Raw genomic sequence first — 25,766 nt, forward strand, 5'->3', positions numbered from 1 at the left:
CAGCTGCCTTCTTGGGGACCATTGTTTGTCTTTGCAACAGCAGCAGCAGCAGCAGCAGCAGCAGAAGTCTGAAGCAGCACATTTTGTGCTGGACAGAGCAGCCATTCTGTCTTAGAGCTGCAAGCCAAGGGAAGGGGGTGGTTGGAGTCTCCCTTACATGTCTGTGTAGATACCCTGAGGTTGGGAGCCAGGGAGGCTTCTCCTTCTAGGCAGGTTGCTGGGGAAGGGAGATGCTCAGTGGAGCATCAACCACAGTAGCGGGCGGTATCTATTAGCAGAGACTCTTCTTTTTATGGATGGGGTGTGGGATATCATTGCTTTCTCACTTTCTCTACCTTCTGGGTACACTGGCAGACCTCAGAGTGTGCTCCTGGGACAAGAAAAACACTTCCTCCCAAGCTGCCCTGAGTAGAGTAGATCGAAGAAGCAGGGAAGAGACCCAGCCCAATTGTGAACTAGTTGAAACATCAGCTAGTTACTGAGTTAGTGGGCTAGTTCATACTTGATTCTGAATCATTCCTCAGCTAGAGGTGGAGAAGGGGATGTCCTATGGGTGGGAGCCATAGAAACCGTAATTTCCCCAGAAATACTTTCAGAGACTCCAGACTTGTGTTCTGTTTCTCTTGTTTCCCTGGCCCACAGTCAACCTCTTTGGCAAGTTAGACATACCTTAATTTAGTTTCAACCTCACTTTCACTTAGTTGCATGACCCTTTGATAACTGACTTTACAGGTCTTATTTCATTTTTCTTACCTTTGTCATCAGGATAATTGGGGATATCTTATGGGCTAGCTGTGGAGATTAGATGAGATGATGCATATAAAGCCCCATAAAGGGTGTTCAGTAAGTCTTATCCTCAGGGTCCCTGAGGGGATGCCTGAGGTGGGGTGCACTTTCTCTTGTGTTACCCACTTGAGGCACCTGGAAAAGTCAGGGTGGGATTCTGTGTTGGCTGGATGTGCTTTGGGGGCTTCTTAGATTAGTTCACATATTTCAAAGGCTACCTATGAAGTACTAATTCCTTCGACAGGGCAACCCTGGAACCCAACCCCTACCTCTGGAACTTCATGGGTATCATGGAAATTTGTCTTGACCTCTTTTTGTGGTGGAGGGTGGGCATCATGCACTCTACCATGTTCCCTTCTGCTCTTCTACTTAGTGAGATTGTTGAGGCAGTCTTATGTGATTATTGGTGACTCAGAGGGGGCTGACAGCTCCATTACCCACCCACATCCTCTTGCAAATCTGGAACTGACTAGGTACCTGGAGAGCCTTTTTTGCCCTAAGATGCCCTGATTCCTCCTTTATGGGCCAGTTGTAAGTAACATCAATGAACACTGTGAAAGTGCTCTCCACTCACAGTCTGCCCACACAATGGCTACTACTGCTGGTTTCTACTTCTATCTACCAATAGGTAGAAGGGGTGCAGTGCCTCTAGGAATAGTCTTGACAAGGGCTGTTGCCTTTAAGAGGCCCAGAAATCTGACAAGAACTATATGCCTGACATTGCCCTCTGCACATCTTTCCCCAATACCCTTGTAATCAGACTCCCAAAAAAACACAGAACAAGAGAGCTTTGATGAGTGATGAGGTAGGCGGCTTTTCTGCTCAGCCTTCTGTCTGCTTGAAACAATCCTCCGGGGCTCAGTTTCAGTTCAGGTGAGGTTACTGTAGGCCTGATTGGCATTGATGGTTGGTGAGGAGGAGGCATAGGGATGAAGAAGGGGAGAACGGCACTTACAGATAACCCAAGATCACCCATAAAGGACCAGATCTTGTGCTGCATTCTGATATGGGTGAAAACAGAGACAAAAATGAAGATAAGAATAGATTACGGATCCCCAGCTACTTCGAAGCAAAGCTAAATGCAGTGCATTCACCCATCACCATTGCTTCATAAGAGTGGTCAACAAACTTTTCAACATCATAGCTCTGGTCTTGGATTTGCCCCTGATTTTTCCTTAGCTCAGATGAAAACTCTAGATCTCCCTTCCAGCCCCACCCCTATGCATTACATAGTGTAGACAGAAAGCATTGTTTTAACTCTACGATTTGGGAATAAATTTGGAACATGCATAAGGAAAAGCATAATAATATAGGTGCTCTTTTTCCTTGGGATTGGAGCCACTGTCACAACATAATGCACTGGAGCTGAGCAAGCTTGCAGGGGAAAGTGGTGAAAGAAATGGCTCCATTGCAACTGGACAGGGGATTGGGGCATAACTTCAGCAGGATACACAACTGTAGGCCTTCTCTGAGCTGAAAGGCAGTCTGGTTTTAGCAAGCTGCTTCCTGTGAGTGCCAGGGCTCTTGTCAGTAACAAATGCTGTATTGCATTTGAGGCAGCTCTGGTTGCCTCTGGAGCTACCATTGCTGCAGTTCTAGAGAGGGTGCTTGCTCGCCTTGTAGTGAGGACTCTAGGCCAGGCAGAAATCTGTCAAGCTAGAGCTTAACCCAAAGTATTTCTACCTTTGACATAGCAGAGGCTCTGAGCATCATTGAGGTTGAAGCAATATTGGTATGCATGATATTTTTTGGTGGAAAAAAATCAACTTCTTGAAGATTGATTTACATTCTTTGATACTGGAAACTATAGAATCTGAGTGACAGTGCAAGGTTGCTTGCCTAGAAGTCTAGGGCTTGTTTCATTCTTGATTGCCACTATTTGACCTTGGGCAGAACTCTGTATCTCCATTAAAATATCTTGACCCTCATCTTCCTTCATGAAGGTGCAGAAAAACATTTTGAAATGATGGCAGAAAATATAAAAAGTAGGAGCTTGGGCTCTGGAGTCTGTCTTTCTGGATTTGAATCCCAACTCAGTGACTTTAACAGCCTGACTTCCTTAAGAGTCAGTTTTCTCATCTTTAAAATGGAGATGAGGGGCACCTGGCTCAGTAGTTGAGTGTCTGCCGTTGTCTCAGTTCGTGATCCCAAGATCCTGGGATCGAGTCCCACACCAGGCTCCCCAAGGGGAGCCTGCTTCTCCCTATGCCTAGGTCTCTGGCTCTCACTCTGTGTCTCTCAGGAATAAGTAAATAAAATCTTTAATAAAATAAAATAGAATAAAGTGGAGATGAAAGTAGTACCTGCCAAATATGGTGGTTGAGAGAGAAATCATTAGGCTTTTAGCCAAAAGGGAACCCAAATTCTGGCACTGTGCCAGAAACCTAGTAAATCGCTCAATAAATGGAAACTGAATATCATATTGTCTAGTAAGTAGTTTCTCTTAAGTGATTCAGCAGATTCCTGGTTCCAGTTTCTTAGTGGTCCCAGAAGAGTTGGTGGAATTTTTGGAGGTGCCTCATAACATATGGCCATTTGAAGCTTTAGCCTTTTTTTTTTTTTTTTTTTTTAATTAAAATCTTTAAGGTCTTGACTAAATGGAAGGGGTAAATGTTGGCATGTGTGTTTTTGTTTTGTTCTGTTTTGTGTTTAGGGTTTTCCATATGATTGTCTGACCTTGTTTCTGTTGCAGAGATCCGCGCCCAGCTCACGGAGCAGATGAAATGCCTGGACCAGCAGTGTGAGCTCCGGGTGCAGCTGCTGCAGGACCTCCAAGATTTCTTCCGGAAGAAGGCAGAGATCGAGATGGACTACTCACGCAATCTGGAGAAGCTGGCTGAGCGATTCCTGGCCAAGACACGCAGCACCAAGGACCAGCAGTTCAAGTAGGGACTCTGTGGCTGTTTCTCACAGAGACCTTGGGAATGGGGCTGGGTCAGGCAAGGTGTGCCATCTAGATCCATGTGCATTCATGAAAGGTGCCCCAGAGACTTCAAACTGGCTGGGGGTTGAGAGCCCTCCAGGACTTCTCTTTTGCCAGATCATGAAAGGTCAAGATCCTAGAGAGGTCACAAGAAATCATGAATTGTGCTAAGAATAACAGCAGATACTTTCAAAGCTCTTCCTGTGTGCTAAACGTAGTTTTAAGGGTTTTACATTTATGGTAGCTCATTTAAGCTCTACACCAAGTTTGTGTGTTGGTTGTTGTTGTATCCCAAATTTACAGATGAGGAAACTGAGCCATAAAGAAGTTAAGGAACTTGCCTAAGTTTTTTTTTTCTCTCTCTCTCTTTCTCTCTCTCTCTCTCTCTCTCTCTCTCTCACACACACACACACACACACACACACACACACACACCCTTAGTAAATCAATAGCAAAGCTGGGATTCAAACCCAGGCAGTCTGGCTCCAGAGTCTGTTCTTAACCAATTGACCAAACTGTCTTTAAGTGGAAGAAATGAATGATGCTATCGCCATACATCTGACTCATTGCCCACATGGTTGCAAAGATCTAGTCCTTGTGTAGTATTTTATGTAAGTGACCCTTTTGCTCTGTCCTCACTGCTGTTGCCCTAGTTTAGATCATCATCCTTGCTGTCTGAATGATTGCATTACTCACTGTATCATCTACAGCAGAGGTTCTCAACTCTGGCTTCACATTAGAATTCTCTGGAGAACTTTTTAAAAATGCTAAAATCTGGGCCTCATCCCAAAGCAATTAAGTCAGAATCTCTGTGAGTGGGACCTGGGTAACAGTATGGTGAAAAAACTTCCCAGATGATTCTAACAAACAACCAGCACTGAGGTCCACAGTGTATGGCTTTTCCCTGTTCCAGTCTGCCCGATGCACTTGTACCAGATTTAGCCTTCCTGGAACACACTGGAGCTTCGGCAGGTTCTCTGTGCACTGGCTTCCCACTTTCTCTGTTCTTGATGCTCAAGGTGTGGTCTCCCGGTATCGGCACCACCTAGGATAGCAATGCTATCTCTGGTCCCACCCCCAGATCTACCCTGACAAGAGACTCACATGATTTGTAATCACGTTAACGTTTGAGAAGTGCTCCTCTACTCATAAAGGTATACACTCCTTGGCTTGTTCCTTCAAGGCCCTCTACATCTGGCCCTGACTAGCTTTCCAACCTTATTTCCTGTTTTGTTTTTTCCTTTCTCTATTATACCTTAGCCAAATGGAACATTATCTCCAAAGAGCCTTTGCCATCCTCTTATTTAAACTTAGGTACCCATTCTTCACATCTCTCTGCATGTCAAAGTCATACCTATGTTTTGAGACCCATCTCAGATGCATCATGTTCCAAGAAACTTTCTTGATTCTCCCAGAGGAAAGAATGTTCTCCCTTTTCTGAATTCTTACAGCATTTTATTTTTCTTTTATTATATTAGGGCGTTCGGTATTGTCTGCCTTTCATTTTCTTCCCTTAGTGGACGGTATAACCTTTTTGGATTCATTTTTCAGCCTCTCACAGGGCCTAGTGTAGTATGTGGTTTATACTAGATACTTACTAAACTTTATTGGATGAGTAAATAAATGAATGAATGTAGGAATGAATGCCACGTATATCTTGTTTTCCTCCATTTTCTACTTTTATCACTCTAATAATTTGGGACACAAATTATCCTTTACAAACCAGCTCTGAGCAATGGATATGGAAGCTAAGTTTGAGGAGAACATATGACACTCTCAATATAAGCCAGAATGAGAATTTCCCTCGGATGTTTTGTCCTCAGAGTTCCTTATCTTTCCCAAGTCCTATTCTCTTTATAATAAGCAATCCTGAGAGAATAAAATGTTATTTTAGTATATGATAAATGAAGATTTGGGAGAGAAATCATTTGCTTTAAAAAATGACTAAAAGTTGGATTTATTCTGTTGGTAAGCTACTCCTAAGTTTAAAATAGCATTTGATTTTTAGTACTATATCATATTTTCAGCTTAAAGACATATTTATTTACAGTACAGATGTGCTAATCTGTAAGTCAGCTGGATTGCTCTAATTAAGATCACATACAAAGAATAGAGTGTTTTGGAAGAATTGATTTCCCTTCTGATAAAGCTGGTACCTGGCTTCATGTTCCCACAAACAACCAGTGAGTATTTATTAGAGCCATCTGTGTACTCTGTTATATGGGCATTGGAAGATACAAGGGAAGTTTATTGTGAGTCTCCACAGGGGGCCATATCTGGCTGGGGAGGAAAGATTTTTAGTACAAGAAGCAACTAGAAAGTAAAGCAATAATGATCTCATTAAGAAATCATTGGTTTTCTGTAGAATTGTAGATGTGATAAGAGGTCAGAGATAAATCATCAGAGATAGCTAAAGGATCTGGAACAATCAGAAGAGTTTTCAGGAAGCACATGGGACTTGGGCTAGGCTCTAGAGGTAAAACTATATAAAGATTTATATAGCAGAGGACGATGGTACACACTAGGGAGAGGAAACGAGAATGTTCTCTGCAGAGGACATGCAGGGATTAGTGGGGGATCCAGCCTCATTAAAAACAAGTTTCTTTTCCATTCACTCAACAAATGTGCATTGCACATTCCTTGAACTCCTTGAAGCCAGACCTTATGCCTTGGGATGTAGCCATGAACAGGCACTGCCTCTAGCACAGGGCACTTAAACAGGATGAGGAGACCACGGGAAACAAATCACACAGTTAGTTGAGTTGAGGTAAGTGTTGTGGAACAGAAGTACCAGTTCCCCCAAGAGCCTGTAAGGGGGGACTTCTCCACTCCTTTTGCTGTCACTTGATGGCTAGTTTACTTTAATAGCTTCCTGTCTGGTCTCATCCTGAGTAATGATCTACTTACCCAACAAACCCCTTTTAAGCATCTACTGAGTGCTGCGCCCTGTGCTGATTCCTGTAAGACTGAGGTAAGCTCTGGAATCCTGGCTAATAGGGAAGAGAGACATGTGAACATTACATTTAATGTAAAATGGGCTTCATGGAGGTCTGAGCAAAATATTATGAGAACAGAGATATTTTCAAAAGCAGTGGAAGATAAGGTTAGATAAGTGGAATAGACCCCAAATAATGGCTCTTTGGCAGATAGGCAGAGTCGTCTGGTCCAAGGCCAGGGCATGGTAGTGAGCCCTCTGGGTTCTTGTGTGGAGAGACCAGAGGAAGAATTTCTGTTCGTGTAGGAGAAGAGGAAACATAGTGGGGGACTATTTGCAGCCTTGCCACATGGTCTGTGAAAGACCATGTCCACCCACCCGTACAAAGTGCCACAAGTGCATAGAGAATAGACATTTCTTCAGGTTGGGGACTGGGCGGGGCCTCATGAAGGTGAAGGACAGTGGGTGGGAAATGGGAAAATACAAGTGTGAGTGCTAGAAACTGGTCCTATGAGCTGAATTCAATTGAGACAATGTGGAAGTTGTAGAAGGAGGATAGAATGATGGGGAAGGAAGCATTTTAGGGAGAGGGAATAGCGTTGGTAAAGGAACAGAGTTGGAAAAACAAGGCTGAGGGGTAGCCCGTTTGTTTTGCTGAAGAACGGGAATAATAAATTCAAATGTGAAATGAGCTTGGAAAAGTTGTAGGGGCCTGATCATAGTGGTCTGGAAGTGGCAGGTGACAGGGTTTATTCTGTCAGCGTGGGGAGCTATTGATAGTTTTTTTTTTTTTTAAGATTTTATTTATTCATGAGAGACACAAAGAGAGAGGCAGAGACACAGGCAGAGGGAGAAGCAGACTCCCTGTGGGGAGCCTGATGGGGGACTTGATCCCAGGATCCCGGGATCACGACCTGAGCCCAAGGCCGACGCTCAACCACTGAGCCACCCGGATGTCCCTGCCATTGATAGTTTTTGAGCAAGGAACATAATTATGGCTGTGCTTTGGGAAGGTAACTATGGCAACACCACATAAGATCAATCAGAGGGAAGAGACTGGGAAGCCTGTTAAGAAGGTATGGCAGTGAGCCTAGGGTTAACCTGACCTGAAGTCGTGCCCACAGAAATAGAAATGGGAGGGCAAGAAGCAATCAAAGTCACAGAAGCTGGGACAGAGGAAGGGCTGTGGGCTTCCTGGGTCTCTCAAGTGGCAGTCATGCTGCATTTTCATTCAGCCAGTCAAGTGTATTCTCGGTTTTGCTGATGCTAGGGCTGATCCCTAGAATAGTTCGTTCTCTGCCCAGCGCGTCTCAGCGGGCACTCGTCACCTCCCCCAGAGTTGTAGCAGCTGCTGGCCCAGCAATGCCAGGGATTCGTCTCTCTGTGCTGCCAGGAGAGCAGCTGCCAGCGGCAGCCCTGGACGGACGCGTCTCAGGGCCCCGGCTGGGGTGGGCCGGCCAGGGCCGGAGCAGGTCTACAGGGACTCTCCCCACTGCCTTCCCGGCCACTCTCTCAGCCTGGCCCCTTTTCAGCCATTTCGGCTCCATTTCAGCCGTTTCGGTTTGGTATTCAGTTACAGTTTTCAGGGACTGCATTTAGGGACAAACATTGCTGAAGTGCTTTTTTCATTCTTCTTCTAGGCACCTTCTTGCCCTAGAAGCCATTAGCCTGTCACTCCTTCAGCTTTGCTTCCTATTCTGCTCTGCTCCTGCTCACCTTTTGTCCTCGCCCACACTGTGCTCTGTGCAGACACCCTCATTAAAGCCCTCACAGCTCTGACTCCATTGCAGTCTGACCCTGCGGTCCCATCACGCTCCTTCTCATCCCCTTCCCCCACAGAAAGAGCGAGAGATGCCGCAGATAGAAGTACAGAGCATGTATTTGTTTCTAGCGTATTCTGCTTTGTTGAAGCTAGGGAACATGGCTCCCTCCAGCCTTTGAATTGTGGGTGAACCCTGTGCATGTCTGAGATTCTCTCCACTTGGTTTGATTAGGAGCAAAGATAAAATACTAGGTAAGGGTAGGAAGTCTTCCTAGGGAAGATGTTCTTGCATTTACTTTGGCTCCTTGAAGAGTATAAATGTATTCCTATTTGTTGCTGAGCCTTTGATTGTCTCTTTTAAGTGGAATCTGTGTTAATATTGCCCAGCGGGACTCTAATTGATAATGCATTGGCTCTGTGTGTGTGTGTGTGTGTGTGTGTATGTTTACATAGACTTGCTGTAAATTACCTTTCAGTTATAGCTCATTTGGTTTTTATCTCCTACTTTTAATAGCTCAGTTCTTTCTTTTATTTTTTTTCCTGTTGAGTCTTTAGAGGAATACTCCTATATTGCTATCCTGCTGAGTTCTTTCCAGAGACCTTATGCTACTTGAAAACCCACTGCCAACCTCTTTTCTTTTTTCCAGCTTTTCCAACAACAAGTATTTGTTGAATATTTTAAAGATATTGTTCTAGACTCTTAGAGGAGGGGGATCCAAAGAAGTAGAAGTAGTGGTTCTTTCCCAAATGAAATTTATAGTCTAGTCAGGGATGAATTGCACCTGAATACAATAACACATCTTCAGTGTAAGGCAACTTGTGGTAAGTACCAAGTGGGTGCTACAGAAGGGATGGTGCACAGTTGGTATGGTCAGAAAACTTCCAGGGATGAAATGGAATTTGGACCAGACACTGAAGAAAATGCACAGGATTTTGATAGATGGAGAAAGAGAGAGGGGGGAGGATGTTGTAGGCACGGAAGAGCACAGCAGGAGGAGAGTACAAATCACTTTCCAGCATATAGCAAGTGGACTGGTTTGGGTGGTTAACAGCTATGTAGGGAGGAATTGGACAAAGGTAGATAGGACCATACCATATTGCAGAGGACCTAGACTTTTCGATGAGGATTTGGCGCTATGCAATAGACACTGGAAACCACTGAAGGTTTGAACAGCTAGTGCCCAAACTGAGATATGAACCCTGCTTACAGAAGATTATCTTTAACCTTAATGGTGGTGAATTGCTAAATGACTGGAAACTTGAGACAGTGAAACCTGTTGCCATAGTAGATAATAAGGATCTAAATTAGGGTGGGATGGTAGGAATGAAAAGAATAGAAATTGATCCTTGGGAACATTTAGCAAGTATGTATTGTGCTCTTACCATGTGACAGATACATACCAGGAAAGAGGGATACTGCCCCCCTGTACTCCTGGAGCTTACAGTCTAGAGACAGATGGAAAACACCTGGTACATGAAGAACCTACAGGAATTGCTGACAGATGGGATTCAGGTTTCAAGTGAGCTTGGAAGCACAAAAGAAAGAGGGCCGTAAAGTTTCTTTTGGACTCAGGTGACTGGTAGATTAATGGTGCCTTTATTAGAAATACTGAAGTTAGGAAGAGCTGTTTTTGAAGGGCTACAACATGAGCAATTTGGTTTTGGGATGTTAAGTTTAAGATACCGGAAGGATATTGAAGCTGAAATTTTTCGTAATTGACAAAAAATGAATGTGTTCAGGCTGAAATCTGGGTTGTGGGTAGATATTCAGGCATGTTCACAGAGAGCTGACAGTCAAGGTTGTGACCGTGTCTGATTTCCAACATGAAGGGTCCAGGAGGAAAAAGGAGAAGCATCCTTTGTATTGTTTGTCATACTCAGATTGCAGAGAGTGAAAAGTGATTTAAAAGATAAATTTATTTGTACATTTATTCAGTACACATTTTGAGGACCTAATGATGTCCCAGGCATTGAGCTAGGTTGGGCATAGGAGCAAGACAATATCCTATTCTCACTAACATAAAATTTTCAGGATATTAAAGAGATACACATGAAAAGTAAACCTGCTTCTTTGGGTGATTATGAGTTGTGCAACTATGGGAAGGGAGGTGAGGGAGCAGGACCCAGGTATCTCAGGAATCTGGTAGACATTCAACCTACAGTACGCCTTTCAGTGGGAGGTTAGGTACACAGTTAATTAGAGAGAAATTCTTGTAGAGTCCATGTTCTTGGCCTTGGGCCCAGTGTTTGTGCAGTCTCTGCTGTTACATCACCTAGTGCCGATGGATTTTTCCTCTGGAGTTAACTTCAGAATTGTTCATCAGCCTCACAGGATAGCACTGGGTTGAAAGGAAGAGTCAGTTGGCCATGGAGATTGTTATAGCTGTGATTGCAAATCAGAAGACAGTGGTGGAAAAAATAAAATAAAAAAAAAATAAAAATAAAAATAAAAAGAAGACAGTGGTGGACCAGAAAGTTCCTCCTTGGGTAGTACCAGATGACTTTGAGGAGGGAAGTAGCAGGAAGCAAGAGGCTGCCAGAAGGAGAACCCCTCATTTCCTGGGACCAGTGTGTCACTCCTTCATTTTGGACATATTGGGGAGTTGTTTGTTCCCTCAAGGAAGGTTTTGCCCAGATGTAGCATCTGGTGTTGAGCAAGGGTTGGCTTCCCTTTGCCATGGCTCAAGCTGCCTTTATCAAGAAACTAACAAAAGGTCCCCTGGTGAGTGTCTTGCTGGCCTAGTTCATACAGAACTTAGGCGGTGATTGGATCCTTTCTGGAAGACTTGGGAAGTTTTGCACGTGGACAAAGCAGTATAGAAGAGGCACAAGAAGGCAATTTGCGGGGGGTGGGTGGGTACGTGATCAACAAGACAGGGTGCTGGCCAGTCTTTGGAACAGAGAAGGAATTCATTTGAAAGCTCTTCGGGTGGCCTTATGACAGCAGTAAAAGCTGAGAGCTTTAATCCAGACAATACTTGTGTCTGAATCCTGTCTCTTTCACTTGTAGCCCTGTGACGTTGAGCAAGTCACTTAACCCCTTTTTGAGGCCCCTGAAGTGAGCTTCAGTTCACTCATTTATGAAATGTAAAGTATAATTAATACTTACCCTGAAGAGTTGTTTAAGGATCAGATACAATACATATGTGAAGCACTAGCCTAGTGCTGATAACTTACTAGAAACTCAAAGAAATGGTAGGTGATGTAATTATCACGACCACAGGAGGATAGTGTGGAAGTCAAGATCACTGGTTCTGGAACCACATTTCCTGGGTTCCCAATCCTGGGTCTCCCTCTTACATGCTGGGTGATTTTAGATGAAGGTTCTTGGTTGCCTCAGTTTCCTCATCTGTAAATTGAAGGTAATAACAGTGCCTCATGGAGTTGTTCTGCTGAGTAAGGGAATGAATGTATGTGAAGCTCTTAGGACAGCACTTAGCACATAGCACATGTAAATAGCAATGACTGCTCTTGTCCTCAGGAAATGAGACTGAACATGGTTATTGTAGGTAAAATCTTGGTGGATTAGATTCACTATTTATTCTCTGGGCAGAGTTAAGCATTTTTAAGCCTGACCCCAGGTAGTATCATGTCCATTTCCCCTTTCCTCAGTGACCCCTGTGTGTGGGCCCTTGTGAATGACAAACTCATCTTTCCTCCTGATTTTTATGATATGGCTGCATTGGGCAGGAACTATGCAATTATGTGACTCTATATAATTGTATGTCCAGTTCCTACAAAAACTCAGCAATTGTACGTTTTGTCTTATAAGCTGTCATGTTCCCAAGGTGTCATGAGCTATGTTGAACCAGTAGCTAGCCCTGGCATATTACTTTTAGATCCAGGCTCATAATCATCAAGAGGAAGAAATTTGCCTTACACCCACCCTCTAATGTCCTTGTTGTTACAGAGTCACTAGTTAGTACTAATTGCCAAATCGTTGGGTTTCCATAATGGTATGTGCTGATGTCCTGATTGCAAGCTGGGTGGATAGAAGCATGCCAGTCCTGTTCAGCTCCTGCAGTGGCCTCCATCCATACCAGCCAGCCAGGTTGGTATGGATGCCGATTTCTACTTAAGCCTCAGCCATGAGCAGAACAGATTGTGGTTTACTGGGTTGTCCCATGAGGCCAAACAGAAGCTCCTATTGTGTCTGCATAAGTGGCTTTGTATCATCCTTTTAGGGTAGGGAATGATGGAGGGCAGTTGGGAGCAAAAAACGCTTTAATGAGCAGTTGGGAGGATGCTACTGAGGGCTTCCTGTGTCTCCCAGGCTCTCCTTTGGAATGCTAGGAGGACACACCTCAGGCTCTCAGCTTTTAGGAGCCAGACACTGCTGATCATGCCCCTTAACAACAGTGCTGGGGTGCAGGGAACTTTCAGTATTTGTTTTCCTGGCTTTAGTAAGTCTCATAATAATTCCGGGGTAGACACAGGAAGCAATATGCGTCTGCTTCGAAGGATCTTTAATTTTCAGGAATTCACAGCCAATTAAATGAATTGACTTTGATCCAGTTCCCTTTTAAAGGCAAAAGCCATGTCATCTTTATTGGGAGCTGAGTGCATTAAGTGGGAAGGTTTATAAGATAAGAAAAGACCATCTCTGCTGTAAGGACTTTCATAATTGAAATGGGGAGCATCAGACAGGCTGACAGAGAATAATAAGAACACATATGCACATGGGCACTTGGATCTAAAAATAGGACCCCCATCTACAGCAGGTTCTAGTAGCCACCGGGAAGGGAGGGAAGGTGGATCATTCAGGAGGGACTCATGCTTGACTTAGGCAGGGAAAGGTAAAAGATAGCAGTTATGTTCTCAATTAGATTTGGTCCCAAGTTAATTGAAGCAAAGACTTTAATATCTAATTCCTGTGCTGTGCTGAAGTATCATGCTGGGAAGAGACACAGAGTCATATGGGAAGAGCTCACTGTTAATGAAGGATTTAGGGAAAATGAGAAAAAAAAGGAGGGTTTGGATTTTTCAGCATTGAAAAAGGATCATCCTTTCTGCTACTTGCTGGCCTTTTACATGCCACCAATCATTGGATCATTGCCCCCTCAGGTTTTTAACTCAGGGAAGATCAATGAGCACAGCTCTGCTTCTTAACATACTTTGGGTACAGCTGGTTAAAGAACCAGGATTAGAAAATGAGTCGAACAAAGTAGGATTATCTTCAACGGTAGGATGCTGAGCTGTGTTTGCCGATTTCTACTTAAGCAGTCGAGACGGGGCATCCTTGCATGAAATTCAGACATCCCTCCCCAGCAGCCTCTGTTAAAGTAGAGGTTGTGGAACAAGCCTGGCAGCTCTCAGCCTGCACCCTTGTAAACACCAGATGTTCCGAACTACTATGTTCTGGGGATAGGGGTGGGGGGTTTCTGGTAGTGCTTGAAATTCTTTGAATTTATAGGCAGCATCTTGAGGATTTAGCAAAAGGAGGAAGTTGGACAGACTTGATTCCATGGCATAAAGGTGGAAATGATGCCTGAGACAGTTTCTTTAGAAGACAGAGCCCATGCTACTGAGTGGACTCTGACAGAGTGCTGGGGAAGCCAGGACACCAGGCTCGGTAAAGAAGGATTCAGCTTCCTAGGTGTATTGACTTTCTGCCCTCCTCCCTGACCCTCTTCTTATACAGGGACTGGATTTGTCAGCCATCTCCTTGCTTCTGTCTTGTCTGGTCATGGGTGGAAACATGTGCCCTTCCCTGCCACAGTGTCCCACGTACACATGCATGCAGACATTCAGGTGGGAGTGCCACATAGACTTTTCCATTAGCACCTCCTGAAGTCATTTAGGTTCTTAAAACGTGCGGATTAAAATGGTATTGTTAGGGGCTTTGTCTTGGCTGCTAACCTTACTCGTTTGCTTTTTCAGTGTTGGTTTTGCCAGGTCTCTGTTACACCATTAATTGGACGTGAATGAAGGTTATGTTCCTGGTAGAGAACAGTTAGGCTTCTTTTCTCTCCACCCCACTCCCAGCCCCCAAATACACATAGGGAGTTTCCTGCTGGATGATAATGAGTGCTTAGGACACCTACTTTACAGCATAGTTCAGGGAAGCCACATGGAAAAAAGATACATAGTACATATTTTTTTTTTAAGTACACTCTATGTTGGGGGCTTAAACTCATGACCTCCAGATCAAGAGTCACATGCTCCACCAGCTGAGCCAGCCAGGCACCCCTATAATACATCTTTACTAGGTTTTCTTGGTGCCAAATCATAGCAGACTTTAGAAAAGTTCTCACCTTTAATCAAATGAAAAAAGCAATTTATCAGGTCTGGATCACTTTTCAAGGCACACTTGTCAGAAAATATTGGCTTGAAAATCTTTGATAAACTCACTTATTATTTGGGGGGCTAAGAACATCCTTGTGCTTTTATTTCTTCTGAAAAACAAGTGCACTTCTGGCCCTTTTGTTCATTAACAGAAAGTTTTGGTGAACACCAGTCTGGTAAGTGAGATTCACTTGTACTTTTCAGCAAACATTTATTCAGCACTTTGTCCACACCAAAGGCTATGCTAGGAATTAAATACATACAGAAAAATAAGCCACTATTCTCATGGAGGTTACCATTTAACATGAAATATTTTAAGGTTATGCCCCTGTGTGTGAGTGTGTGTGTGCCTTCACACACGTGTGTGTCCTGAGGTGCTGAGTTCAAGGTTGAGGGGTCAGAATTATTGAGTGATTCTTGAAGTTGCCTGTATTGCACGTGATTCATTCATAGACACTTGGCTTCATCTTCATCATCAGTATTGACTGACAGGTTCTGGCAGATGCCGGGGTCACAAAGAGATATAGGACCCAGCTTCTGCCCTCAGGAGGCTCATTGGGTCATGTAGAAGACAGGGGGTTTGTATAAAAAAAGGATAGCACAAAATAACATATATTTAGTTTCAAAGGAGAGATGGGAGAAATGATTTCATTCTTCTCCAGAATGGGATCTTTAAACATTGTTTTTGTTATCATTTTAGACTTACAGGAAAGTTGCAAGAATGGTCGGAGAATTTCTTTTATTCAGATTGCCCAAAAATGTTAACATATTACTACATTTGCTTTATAGGTCTTTTTCTCTTCATGCAGTACTCATTGACATACATGTTTTTCTGAAACACCTGATCTTGATTTGCAGACGTGATGCCCCTTTATCTCCACATACTTCAATATGTATTCTCTAAAAATAAGGTCGTTCTATGGCATAATGGCATAATGATCAGTACAGTGACCAAAATCAGGGTACAGATATTGATAGCATAATATTATGTAATCCACAGACATTCAGATTTACTATTCTCCAAATTTTCTTCTTGGCCAAAGAAAGTTCAAGATTATGCATTTCATTCAGTTGCTTCTTCTCTTTAGTTTCCTTTGATGTGGAATGATTTCCAGGTCTTTCATTGTAGTTTATGCCATTGATATTTCAGGGGAACATTCAGCTCAGTTATTTTGTAGAATGTCCCTTAATTCGATATCTCTGAAAATGTTGGATATTTCTTTATGATTACATTTAGGTTATGTGCTTTTGGGCAGGAGTACCATGCGAGTGATGTTATTTTTTTTAAGATTTTATTTATTTATTCATTAGAGACAGACAGAGAGAGAGAGAGAGAGAGAGAGAGAGAGAGGCAGAGACACAGGCAGAGGGAGAAGCAGGCTCCATGCAGGGAGCCTGATATGGGACTCGATCCCAGGTCTCCAGGATCACACCCCAGGCTGAAGGTGGCGCTAAACCGCTGAGGCACCCGGGCTGCCAGCGAGTGATGTTATATTCTCAGTGCATTCTATCAGGAGTCACTTGCTAATGATTTTCCACTACTGGTGATGTTAACTTTGATCATTTGCTTTGAGTGATGCCTGCTAGATTTCTCTACCATGAAATTATTCCAGTTTGTGCTTTGTAATTAATGCATTTTGGAGAGCTACTTTGAGACCATGTAAATACCATGTTATTCTTCAGAACTTCCACCTGTCTGTTGTAGCATGTGGTGATGATTCTTGCTTAAGTCAGTTATGATGGTGATGGTTACCAAATGGTAATTTGCCTAGTTTCCATCATTTTTTTCCTACATTATCAGTTGGGACTCTACTATAAGGAAGAACTTCTCCATCTCCCTCAGATATTTGTCTGGTTATTTGTTTCTATCAATCTGGTTTCATGGATCCTGATTTTATTCAGCAGGTTATAATCCTTTACTTTTTGTTTTTCTTAATGTTCATTCCAGGCTTGGCTAGTGGAGTTTCTTCAAGCTGGTTCTTTTGTCCTTTTGACATGTCCCCACCATTCAACTTTCTGGCACAAAAAAAGATGTTCTAGGCTCATCTTGTACTTCCCTTGCTTTACCTTAGGACCCCTTGCTTCCAAGAGCCCTGGATCCTGTTAGTGGCAAATGGTAGTTAGAAACCATGGATGCTAAGTGTGCTTTTTGTTACTGACTACCACTGTTTGTCATCCCTCTGGGCAGACAGGGGTAGTAAACAGGTGTGTGTGTACACATGCATATGCCCGCATACTTCTCTATGTCTCTGTCTCTCTGCTTATCTATATTAAAGCCTATAAGCCATATCAATATCTTCAATTCCAATCCAATACTACTTTTTATTCTGTTTCCTGCCTTTTCCACATTTATAACCCTGTTGTCTGAACAGTGAGAAATTTGGCACCCATTATCCATAATATACGTATTTAGTTGCTCAGTCCTAGAGTATCACAAAATAGTTGCAGAACCGCTGACCCATGCCTCTGAAGAAGACTAATAACTAAGATTTTAATAATGGTTTAGAGGGGTTTGTTTGTTCCCAGCCTTAAGGGACCAAAACACAGTGTTCAAAAGTTAGTTGCTCGTTCCTACTCTTCCAACCCCCCGACCTTTAGTGTGGTTATATTACTTGTTTGAAATGCCATTTGGCTTATTTATTTCTGTTTGTATTCCCCCCCCCCCTTCAGAATGAGGTCTGGAAAGACATTTCTCACTGCCAAATCTTTTCTCTTGACTAGAGATTGAGCAGCCTTGGGAGATGGGAGAGACCTGCTTATCCATAGATGTACTCAGAGCATTATCAGAAGTCAGTGCTGGAGTCATAGGCCAGACACAGGGTGGACACCGAGGCCCATCCCAAGGCCATTTCTCCTTCATTGCTGGACTCACCGGGACTGTGAGGAAGCCACCTGATGGATTATGACCCTTGCTGCTTTCTCCTAAGAGAACTCTTCTCACATTCTCCCTCTGTTCTGCATGAGCACTTCTCTTGCATTTAGGGCATCAAAAATCCAGCTCTCAGGACACCTGGGTGGCTCAGTGGTTGAGCATCTGCCTTTGGCTCAGGTCATGATCCTGGGTCCAGGGATTGAGTCTGGCATCCTGTGGGGAGTCTGCTTCTCCCTCTGCTAATGTTATGTCTCTGCCTCTCTCTGTGTCTCTCATGAATAAAGATATAAAATCTTAAAAAAATAAAAATAAAAAGAATCCTGCTCTCATCTCAGTTCTAGGCTGTGATCCTGAAGACTGTTTACCAGCAACTCATGTAATATGCTTGATGTTATATGTTGGACTGTCTTGACCTGGTCCTTCAGAGGTGAAGCTGCAGGGCACTGCTCATTGACACGCAGACTTGCAGAATTTTCAGCCCTGTTGCTGGACTGTTTGTTAGTGACTTGTTCTGATGCCTCCACTGTTTCTTCTCCTTGGCTTTCTGTGCTCAGATGCTCTGGCCTCTTTAAAAACTCTTTTGCGCCAATTCTGACCTGGCCATTGTCTGCTTTCTGCTTGGAGATGGCTTCCAGATTCCCCTTTCTTTACCCCATTTAACTCTTCCTCCGTCTCCCACACACTTATTCGATTTCTCTCCTTCCTCCAGACACATATAATATGGTCAGTGCTGCTGATTCCAGCTGTTCTGAATCTTGCCTACAGCTTAAGTTCAAAAACAGATGGACCCAAAGCATCCTAGATGCGGTGCCAGTTTCCACCACATGAAAACAAGTTACTGAAAAGCATCAGGAAATTTTAGAATAGTTTTGAGGTTTGATTCTATGTCTTCTTAATTCTCTGCCCAACTTCTCCATCTCTCCTGACCCCTCTCCACGTCACATGTGCCTCATTGGACCAACGCTTTTTTCTAAAACCTTTGCCCCCAATTTCACCCTCTCTTTGTACAGATGGCTTTAACCACTGGGATGAGACCATGGTGAGGATCAAGCTCAGTTGTTGCTCTTTTTCTTATTGTCTTTGCCTCTTTTTTAATCTTCCAGCAAGGGCTAAGGAATTTCGGTCCTTTTGGTCATAGAGAAAAAATGAGTCCGAATCTCTGTGTTTATAAATATGTGTGCATTTGCTGGTCAAAGAAGTCAGTCACTAACTTGGGAATAAAGTTTATGTTCCTCCTCTGACTTTATCAGTAGGGGGTGCAAAAAGGTGCCAATCCCACAGCCTACCCTTGCATTATTATAGACAGGGAACATATTCCCCGGGAAACTCTGACATTGTGCCCACACTACTGCACTCCCCATTCTTGCAATTTGTGAATGCTTTCTCCCAATGTTCTGAGGAACACTATTTAACTTCAACGTTTCTAGTCACCCTGAATCTGAGAGAAAGAGAGTCAACATGGTGGGGCCACTTACAGGTGCATCGGCAGACACTGGTGGTCATTTACAGAGCATCAGGAGGAAGTTGTTGGCACTGTCCAGTAATTATCAGGTGTCCACTGTGACCAGAGTACTAGACACTGTAGGAATTATCCTCAAGAGAAGTCCTCAGGGCATGAGCTTCTCAATATTCAGGGACCTGTGACTCATGTTATGGTATGGTGTGTACGTATATAACACTCCTTCCCTCCCTCCCTCCTCCTTCTCTCCTTTCTTTGGAGAATACGTGGAAGAGTTCTTAGTTTCTCAAAAAGGATCTAGGGTATGTAATCAACCCCAAAAAGATTTTATAAAAATATGTTGTAGTACAAGCTGGAACACACACACGTTTCATGGGGTATTTTTAAATAACTAAGAACAGCACTTTTGTAAAACAGTCCCTGTAGGTCTTTGCTCTGTGTTGTATTCTGATATTTTCTACTTTGTTCTGTGGTATTATGTCCTACTGTCTTCTCTTTCATTTTTTGAGAACTGCTTTGTGGTAACCTGCTAAATTGGTCTATTAACCCCACTAATATGTTATATCCCATTTTGAAAAACATTGCTTTAAGACCATTGGTTCTTAAAATTTTGGTGTGCATCATATTACCTGGGATGTATATTTAAAATGCAGATTCCCAAGGTGCCTGGCTCACTCAGTTGTAGAAGTGTGTAACTCTTGATCTCAGGGTTGTGAGTTTGAGCCCCATGCTGGGTATAGAGATTACTTAAGTAAATAAAACTTTCAATAAAATAGAATAGAATAGAATAGAATAGAATAGAATAGAATAGAATAGAATAGAATAATAAAATAAAATAAAATAAAATATAAATAATAAAAATAAAATAAAATAGAGATTCCTGAGCATCACTCCACCCCTAGTGAATCAGAATTTCTTACAGAGGAGCACAGGAATCCATATTTTAAACAAGCACCCCAGGTGACTCTGATGCAAAGTGATTTGGAGTCCTGAAGATACACCAAGAGCAGCCACTCTCTCTCAGACTTAGGAGCCTGGCTGCTCAAGGCTTCAGATCACACACTCATTCGGTGATGGCAGATACTAGTGGGTATCATCTGAATCCACACTGAGAAGCTTCCCATGGATTTTTCCCTCTCGTATCTCCATTTCTCTTGATTGTCCTTTTTTTCTAACAACTGCTCTGGCCCTTGTGGAAGCAGAGAAGGAGTTAACTGAGGCCATAGAGCAGAGAGTGAAGGAACTCCAGGGTCATTTTACAGAGTGGCTGGGGTGTGGCCCAGTGCTTCAGTAGGTGCCCAGAGCCATTCCCAAATTAGAATGGGGTGGGATTCAAAACTGCTTTTCCTAGTCACTTGCCTTTCATGTGTAACCACATGCAGTGTGTCAACATGCTTTCCGGCGCCGTCAAGCACTAGCAGTTTTGCTCCCTCTGGGTTCACGGACCCTTGGTATTCCGGTTATGTGTTGTCTTGAAATAGCTCTGTGCCCAGGCTAGGGCAGCTGAGCATTGTCCATTAACTCTTTCAGCACCAGTGCTCGACAGATGCTAAGGGGCTCGCTCTTTAGTTGAAATAAAACACGAGCTGAGAAAAGGATTGCTACTCAAGAGACATGGGTCGTTGCCCTGCTCCCCCACTATTTGTGTGGCCTCAGGCTCCCTGAGCCTCAGTTCCTCATTTAGAAAATGATAAGTTAGCTCTAGACTCTAGGCCACCGAGAAAGTCTCTTCTAGATCTGAAGTTCCATGATGCTGCTTTTTGTACCTTCTGGCTTTGCTCTCTGCACTTGACAAGTCTTCCTTCTAAATCCTCTTTTCTAGGTTGGACACAGGAGATTCACTGATTTGGGAAGTTTCCAGAGAACCCAGATGATAAGTTAAAAATCACAAAATGTATTCCTCATTAGTGCAATGATGAAGTATACAATTTATCAAGCCACGTTCACTGCAAACTTGGGTAATAAGGCCTGGGACTTTTGAGATGTGTGTCTCTTCACACACGACTCTAGCCACTTTGTTTTGTGGGTGTGAACCCATTTCATGGACAAGGGATGGTAATACTTATCATGGTAATAACAAATGATGACAATACTGATTCTTAGATGTAGAGCACTTTAGTGTTTATGACCTTTTTTAAAGGACATCATGCTGTTTGACCTGTTCTTCATGATAGCCATGTGAGTTAGGCAGGGCCAATCTGCTTCCCCCATTTATTTTTTTTAAGTGGATAAAGAAATGTTGAGGCCCAGAGTGTGTCTGTGGCTGATTCAAGATTACCCAGCTCTAGCAAGGGGCAGAGCTAAGACTAGACTCCAGGTCAGAGGCATGGTTCAGGGTGCTTTGCCTAGTACTACCTCACTGAGACAAGATACCATAGTTCGCCCGTATTACTTACAGACTTGTAGAACTCAGTAACCTGCTAACCTGGAAATTGACCAGGGCATCTCCTACTCCACCCAACCCTTTACAACTCTGCCAGTGAAGTACTGCATGGTTAGTAATATGCTGTCATTTAGAGCACACAGCCAGTGGGCGTACAAGCTCAGTTACTCAATAACCACCCAGATACATGCTACAGCAGTTGATTAGGCAGGATTGATGGAGGCTGAAGATGCTAACTATTCATTAAATGAATTTTTTACTGTGCTCAACATTTACAAGATTTCTGTGACTGTGGCATCTGTCATTAGCTAGTGCTGATTAAGTACCTGCCCAATTCTTAGTGATCGATGTTCATGACTATTCCAAAATATACCCTGACCTCAAGAGACTTCCTTCCAATAAGGCAAGATAAAATACAAAATAATACATGAGAATGGATAGCAATGCATGTAGCTGATCTGATGAGTATTGAGACTTGAGTCCATTTAGCTCTGTAGTTTCAAAGAATCAAGTGATATTTCTTTATTCTTCCTTCACTATTTTCGTGAGCCATGTTCGGGAACTCATTGTCCCATTAATAGGTATTCAGGAGGGGGAGGTGTGAAACTTAGGGATACCCTTTCTCCCCAAGTGGCTTGTTGGCACCTGACATGTGTAAGCACTACTTGCCAGGTAGGAGTTACTGGCTGTAGATCAAGCTTCTCTGCTCGTGCCTAGTGTCAGGGAGATGCCTACTCCCAAGGTAGTGGTTACTGCTTTGAAAAGAAGTGTGGATTTTTGAGGGACATCATTCCAGTTTGGCATAGACAGGTATCTCTGTCTCTGGAAGGAGCTACTATGGGTGAGCCAGGCTGTCTGTCTCAGTTCTCTCCCAAGATTTCATTCATTCAAAAAAAATCTGTTAAAACATCTGCGTGTATTTTTTTTTTCTGTATGTTTGTCATGTGCTGTAATTACTTATGGGGTTTCTGGTGACATCTTAATTAACTAGAGAAGAAAAAACTGAAGATATAATTTTAGAGTTAGTCACACATTATCCTATGCATTGTTATATAAGGGATATGTGTTAACTGCTAATGTAGATGGTTATAAAAATATTTTTAAACTGAGAAACATATTTTTTGTTTCTTGGTCATCAGTCATACTTTGTTAAGTCTTTTGCTCTTGCTGTGATGTTTTCTTTTAAGTGAATTAGTCAGCTCTCACCTATTGATATAGTCTCAGCCTCTTTGGTGGGGGGGTGGCTTTCAGGATGGAAATGTGATACCTGAATGCATTTCCAGGCTGTTGATTCTATGGACTATTGGGTTAGAGTGCATAGTGTTTGTTCTCTAGCATGTAGATTGTACCCAGAGTACACGGGGAGAGTTTAGTCACCTCTTTGTTTGTACCTTCCAATAGTTCTGAGGATTCTAGTGGCAAGACAGAGGGTGTAAACAAAGGGAAGGTCCCAGGTCTGCAGAAGCCATAGAGAAGGCTGCTGGGCAGGCAGCCTAATCTAATGGATCAGGGTTCCATAACATGTCAGTGTACACACAAGCATCGAGACCAGGATAAGATGTGAATTGTGGTTGATGGACAGTCTAGGAGCAAGAGGACCATGTGTTGGATCCAGGAAGTCCTCCAAACATGGGAGAAGCAGGTCAGAAATAAGAATGTTGTTCCCTTTCTCTCTACTGTCCAGAATAGCACCTGGCACATAGTAGGTGATCAGTATTTGTTGAATGAATGGAATAAGATGACTAGAGATCAAGGACTCAGAGAAGGGACCTGGACAATAAGATGTCAGGGATCTAGGCAAGAAACCTGAATGATGGAGATTTAAATCTTGTGTAGGCACCCTCCACCCCTGCCGTGTCTGGTCTCATGGGGTCCATGGAGCTGTCTTGAGATTAAAGGAATCTCTAGCCTTCCTCTCCCTGCCATGAACACGGGGTAGGTGGGGATGGTTGGTGGGAAAGCAGAGTCTTTTTCCTGTCATAAATTGATGGAGACATCTCCAGTCAGGGTCTATGATGACTCAGAATTGAGAACCCCTACCAGTTCTCTGACCTAACCCAGGGGCACATTGGTGCTATAATCATTCAGGAAATAATTATTAAGATCTCAGACATGGTGCTAGTCCAGTTCTCAACTTCAAAGCAGACTCAAGCTTTCAGCTCGGGGACATGCCATGGTCCCCAGGGTGTGGCTGGGCTCCCTGGAGCTAATCCAGAGCCACAAGAATTCTATTTCCATACAGCGTTTCCCCCAAACCTGATTATAGGGGACAACTTAGACTATTTTGAGTAAGGTGGGTATACCACTGCTTTAATCCTTTCTAATCATCTGTCTAGGCTACTGAAAACAATTTGTGGGATTAACTTGTCCTTGAAATTGTGGAAGCTCATTTCTCCACACATAGAATATACATTTTTGCCTTTGGCCCTTTTTCTGTCTCTGAGCTCTCCTAGCCTGATCTCACTGCTGGCAGAGCTGAAGCGGAGCTGTGAGAAGTGTGCCTTCCCCCTCCTTCCCTGCCTGCTGTCTTTGAAAGATGCCTCCAGGCTGCCACTGCACTCCTGGGTTGTACAACCAGCAGCCACCATTACAGGAAGAATCTTTTTCAAGTCACTTCCCACCTTGGTGATTTTTTTCCCCTCCTTCTTTAAACACCTTCCCCAACAAATCCCATCCATCCTCTGGCTTATCTGGGTCAGAAAGGGTCTGATTTTATGCATGGCACTGTCAAACCATAAATCCGCTGCAGCTTTGCCTCTCCATCCAGCCCGTCTGCTTCTGTCAGCATCAGCAAAATGCATAATAGAGAAAATAAGCCAGAAAGGCTAATAACATTCATCTGAATAAAATAATCTCTTTGGCTGCCTCAGTTCGTTTCATTTTAATCAAGGTGCCAGGAGGGAATTTAGGCTTAAAAATCCAACTCCCTGCTTGTCGCTAGTTCCCTGTCCAACTGTCACTAAATAATCCCTTTTATTAAGCAGGTACTTTTTTTCCCCCTTTTTTTATATCCTCTTCATAGTTGGCTGCTTACTAACATCTATTGGATGTATTTAACTCATTTTGGGTTTTGTCTATCATCACATATGTGCCTGTTTTTGAATGTGAGAAATGGCATTTCTCTTTGATATATTGATATTTGCCAATGCTGTGGACAGACTGGCAGGTTTGATAGGAATTCCGAGAAAGAGGGGCTCAGCAGAAGTTGCTGAAGCATCTCGGGCTCTGGTGATCTGAGTTCTCTTTGGCTTCCTTCCTGTCTCCTTCAGCACGTGGTTCCCTGTGCCGAATGCAGGACTGATTCTTCCACCCTGGTCCGTAGGGGAAGAAAGGACAGTGGAAGATTAAATCTTGCTCTCCCGTTGGTATCTCCTTCACATCTTCCCAGAGACGTACAGCTGCTTGGTTAATTGCCTATTGCTGCTGTCTTATCCCTACCACTCTTGGCCAAGGACTGTGCATTTTCAGCAGACTGCGCTCTTGGCCCTGGCCCAGGGCCGAGTGAGGAGCCTGTTGGAAATTGACGAAAGCTGATCCCAGTTTGTTTGGAAATAAAAATAATAATATTTCTTCACATTTGTACAGTGTTTTACTGTTGATGTCATTCTTTTGCTCTTGGCATCTCATTTTACCCACACAGCAGCCCTGTAGGTGGGCAAGTCAGAGACTGTGGGAAGGAAACATACCTTGGTAGAGCTGCACAAAAGCTCAGGCCAGCCGCTGATGCTGAGCTTGTGTCAGACCCGTCCCGTCTGCAGAGCTGTGAGCCCAGCAGTTCTTCACTAAATAGCACCTTTGGCCAGGAGGGCTTCAGGATGTTACAGTCGGGCTTTGCAGATGGTTAGGGAGCTAGATGGACACCGACAGGGCGCATGCCCATTTTATAAGGGAGACAACTGAAACAGAGTGGAGAGGGCAAAAAAGAGAAGTGGAACATGGAGGCCAATTTGGACCTTTATAGAGTTCTCTCTTTGCCCTAGATATTGTAGAGAAATCCCTTTGAGCATTTGCCACTAAGTTTGTTGAGCATTTATGAGTAGCCTGTAGTTGAAGGAGAAAAACTGGCCTCATATATTTGAAGCCACTGATTCAGCTGTGCAGGTTTATCCATTCAGTGCATTTATAATGATGATCTCTTTTGTGGATGCATAGCCAGCTTGTAACTTTCTGGGCCTGCTTGCTTGCTTTCTTTCTTCCTTTTTTTTTTTTTTTTTTTTTTGACTCTAGCATCATTCCCTCTCAAGTGCAATATTATGTTTTCTTGATCTGCCTCCTGAAAAAAAAATTTAAGTAAGAAAAATACTTCTGGATATTTTGTCTGCTTTTTAGGGATTAGTGTTTGAGGAGGTTTGCAGCTGTTC

The 25,766-nt window shown here is 43.3% G+C and overlaps 1 protein-coding gene across 17 annotated transcripts in view; it reads left to right on the forward strand.

The window, feature by feature from the left end:
• Positions 1 to 25,766, forward strand: part of SRGAP2 (SLIT-ROBO Rho GTPase activating protein 2) — a 236,038-nt gene that overhangs the window by 87,138 nt on the left and 123,134 nt on the right. For all 17 annotated transcript variants that reach the window (XR_012001782.1, XR_012001783.1, XR_012001784.1 and 14 more), the window contains exon 3: positions 3,479 to 3,671. Coding sequence is in view for 9 of the 17 variants with exons in the window: in XM_025991367.2 (XP_025847152.1) it covers positions 3,479 to 3,671 (193 nt within the window). In the remaining 8 variants the exon portion in view is untranslated. The remainder of the gene's footprint in view (positions 1 to 3,478; positions 3,672 to 25,766) is intronic.

Source organism: Vulpes vulpes, chromosome 5, assembly GCF_048418805.1.
Source record: "Vulpes vulpes isolate BD-2025 chromosome 5, VulVul3, whole genome shotgun sequence".
Taxonomy (NCBI): domain Eukaryota; kingdom Metazoa; phylum Chordata; class Mammalia; order Carnivora; family Canidae; genus Vulpes; species Vulpes vulpes.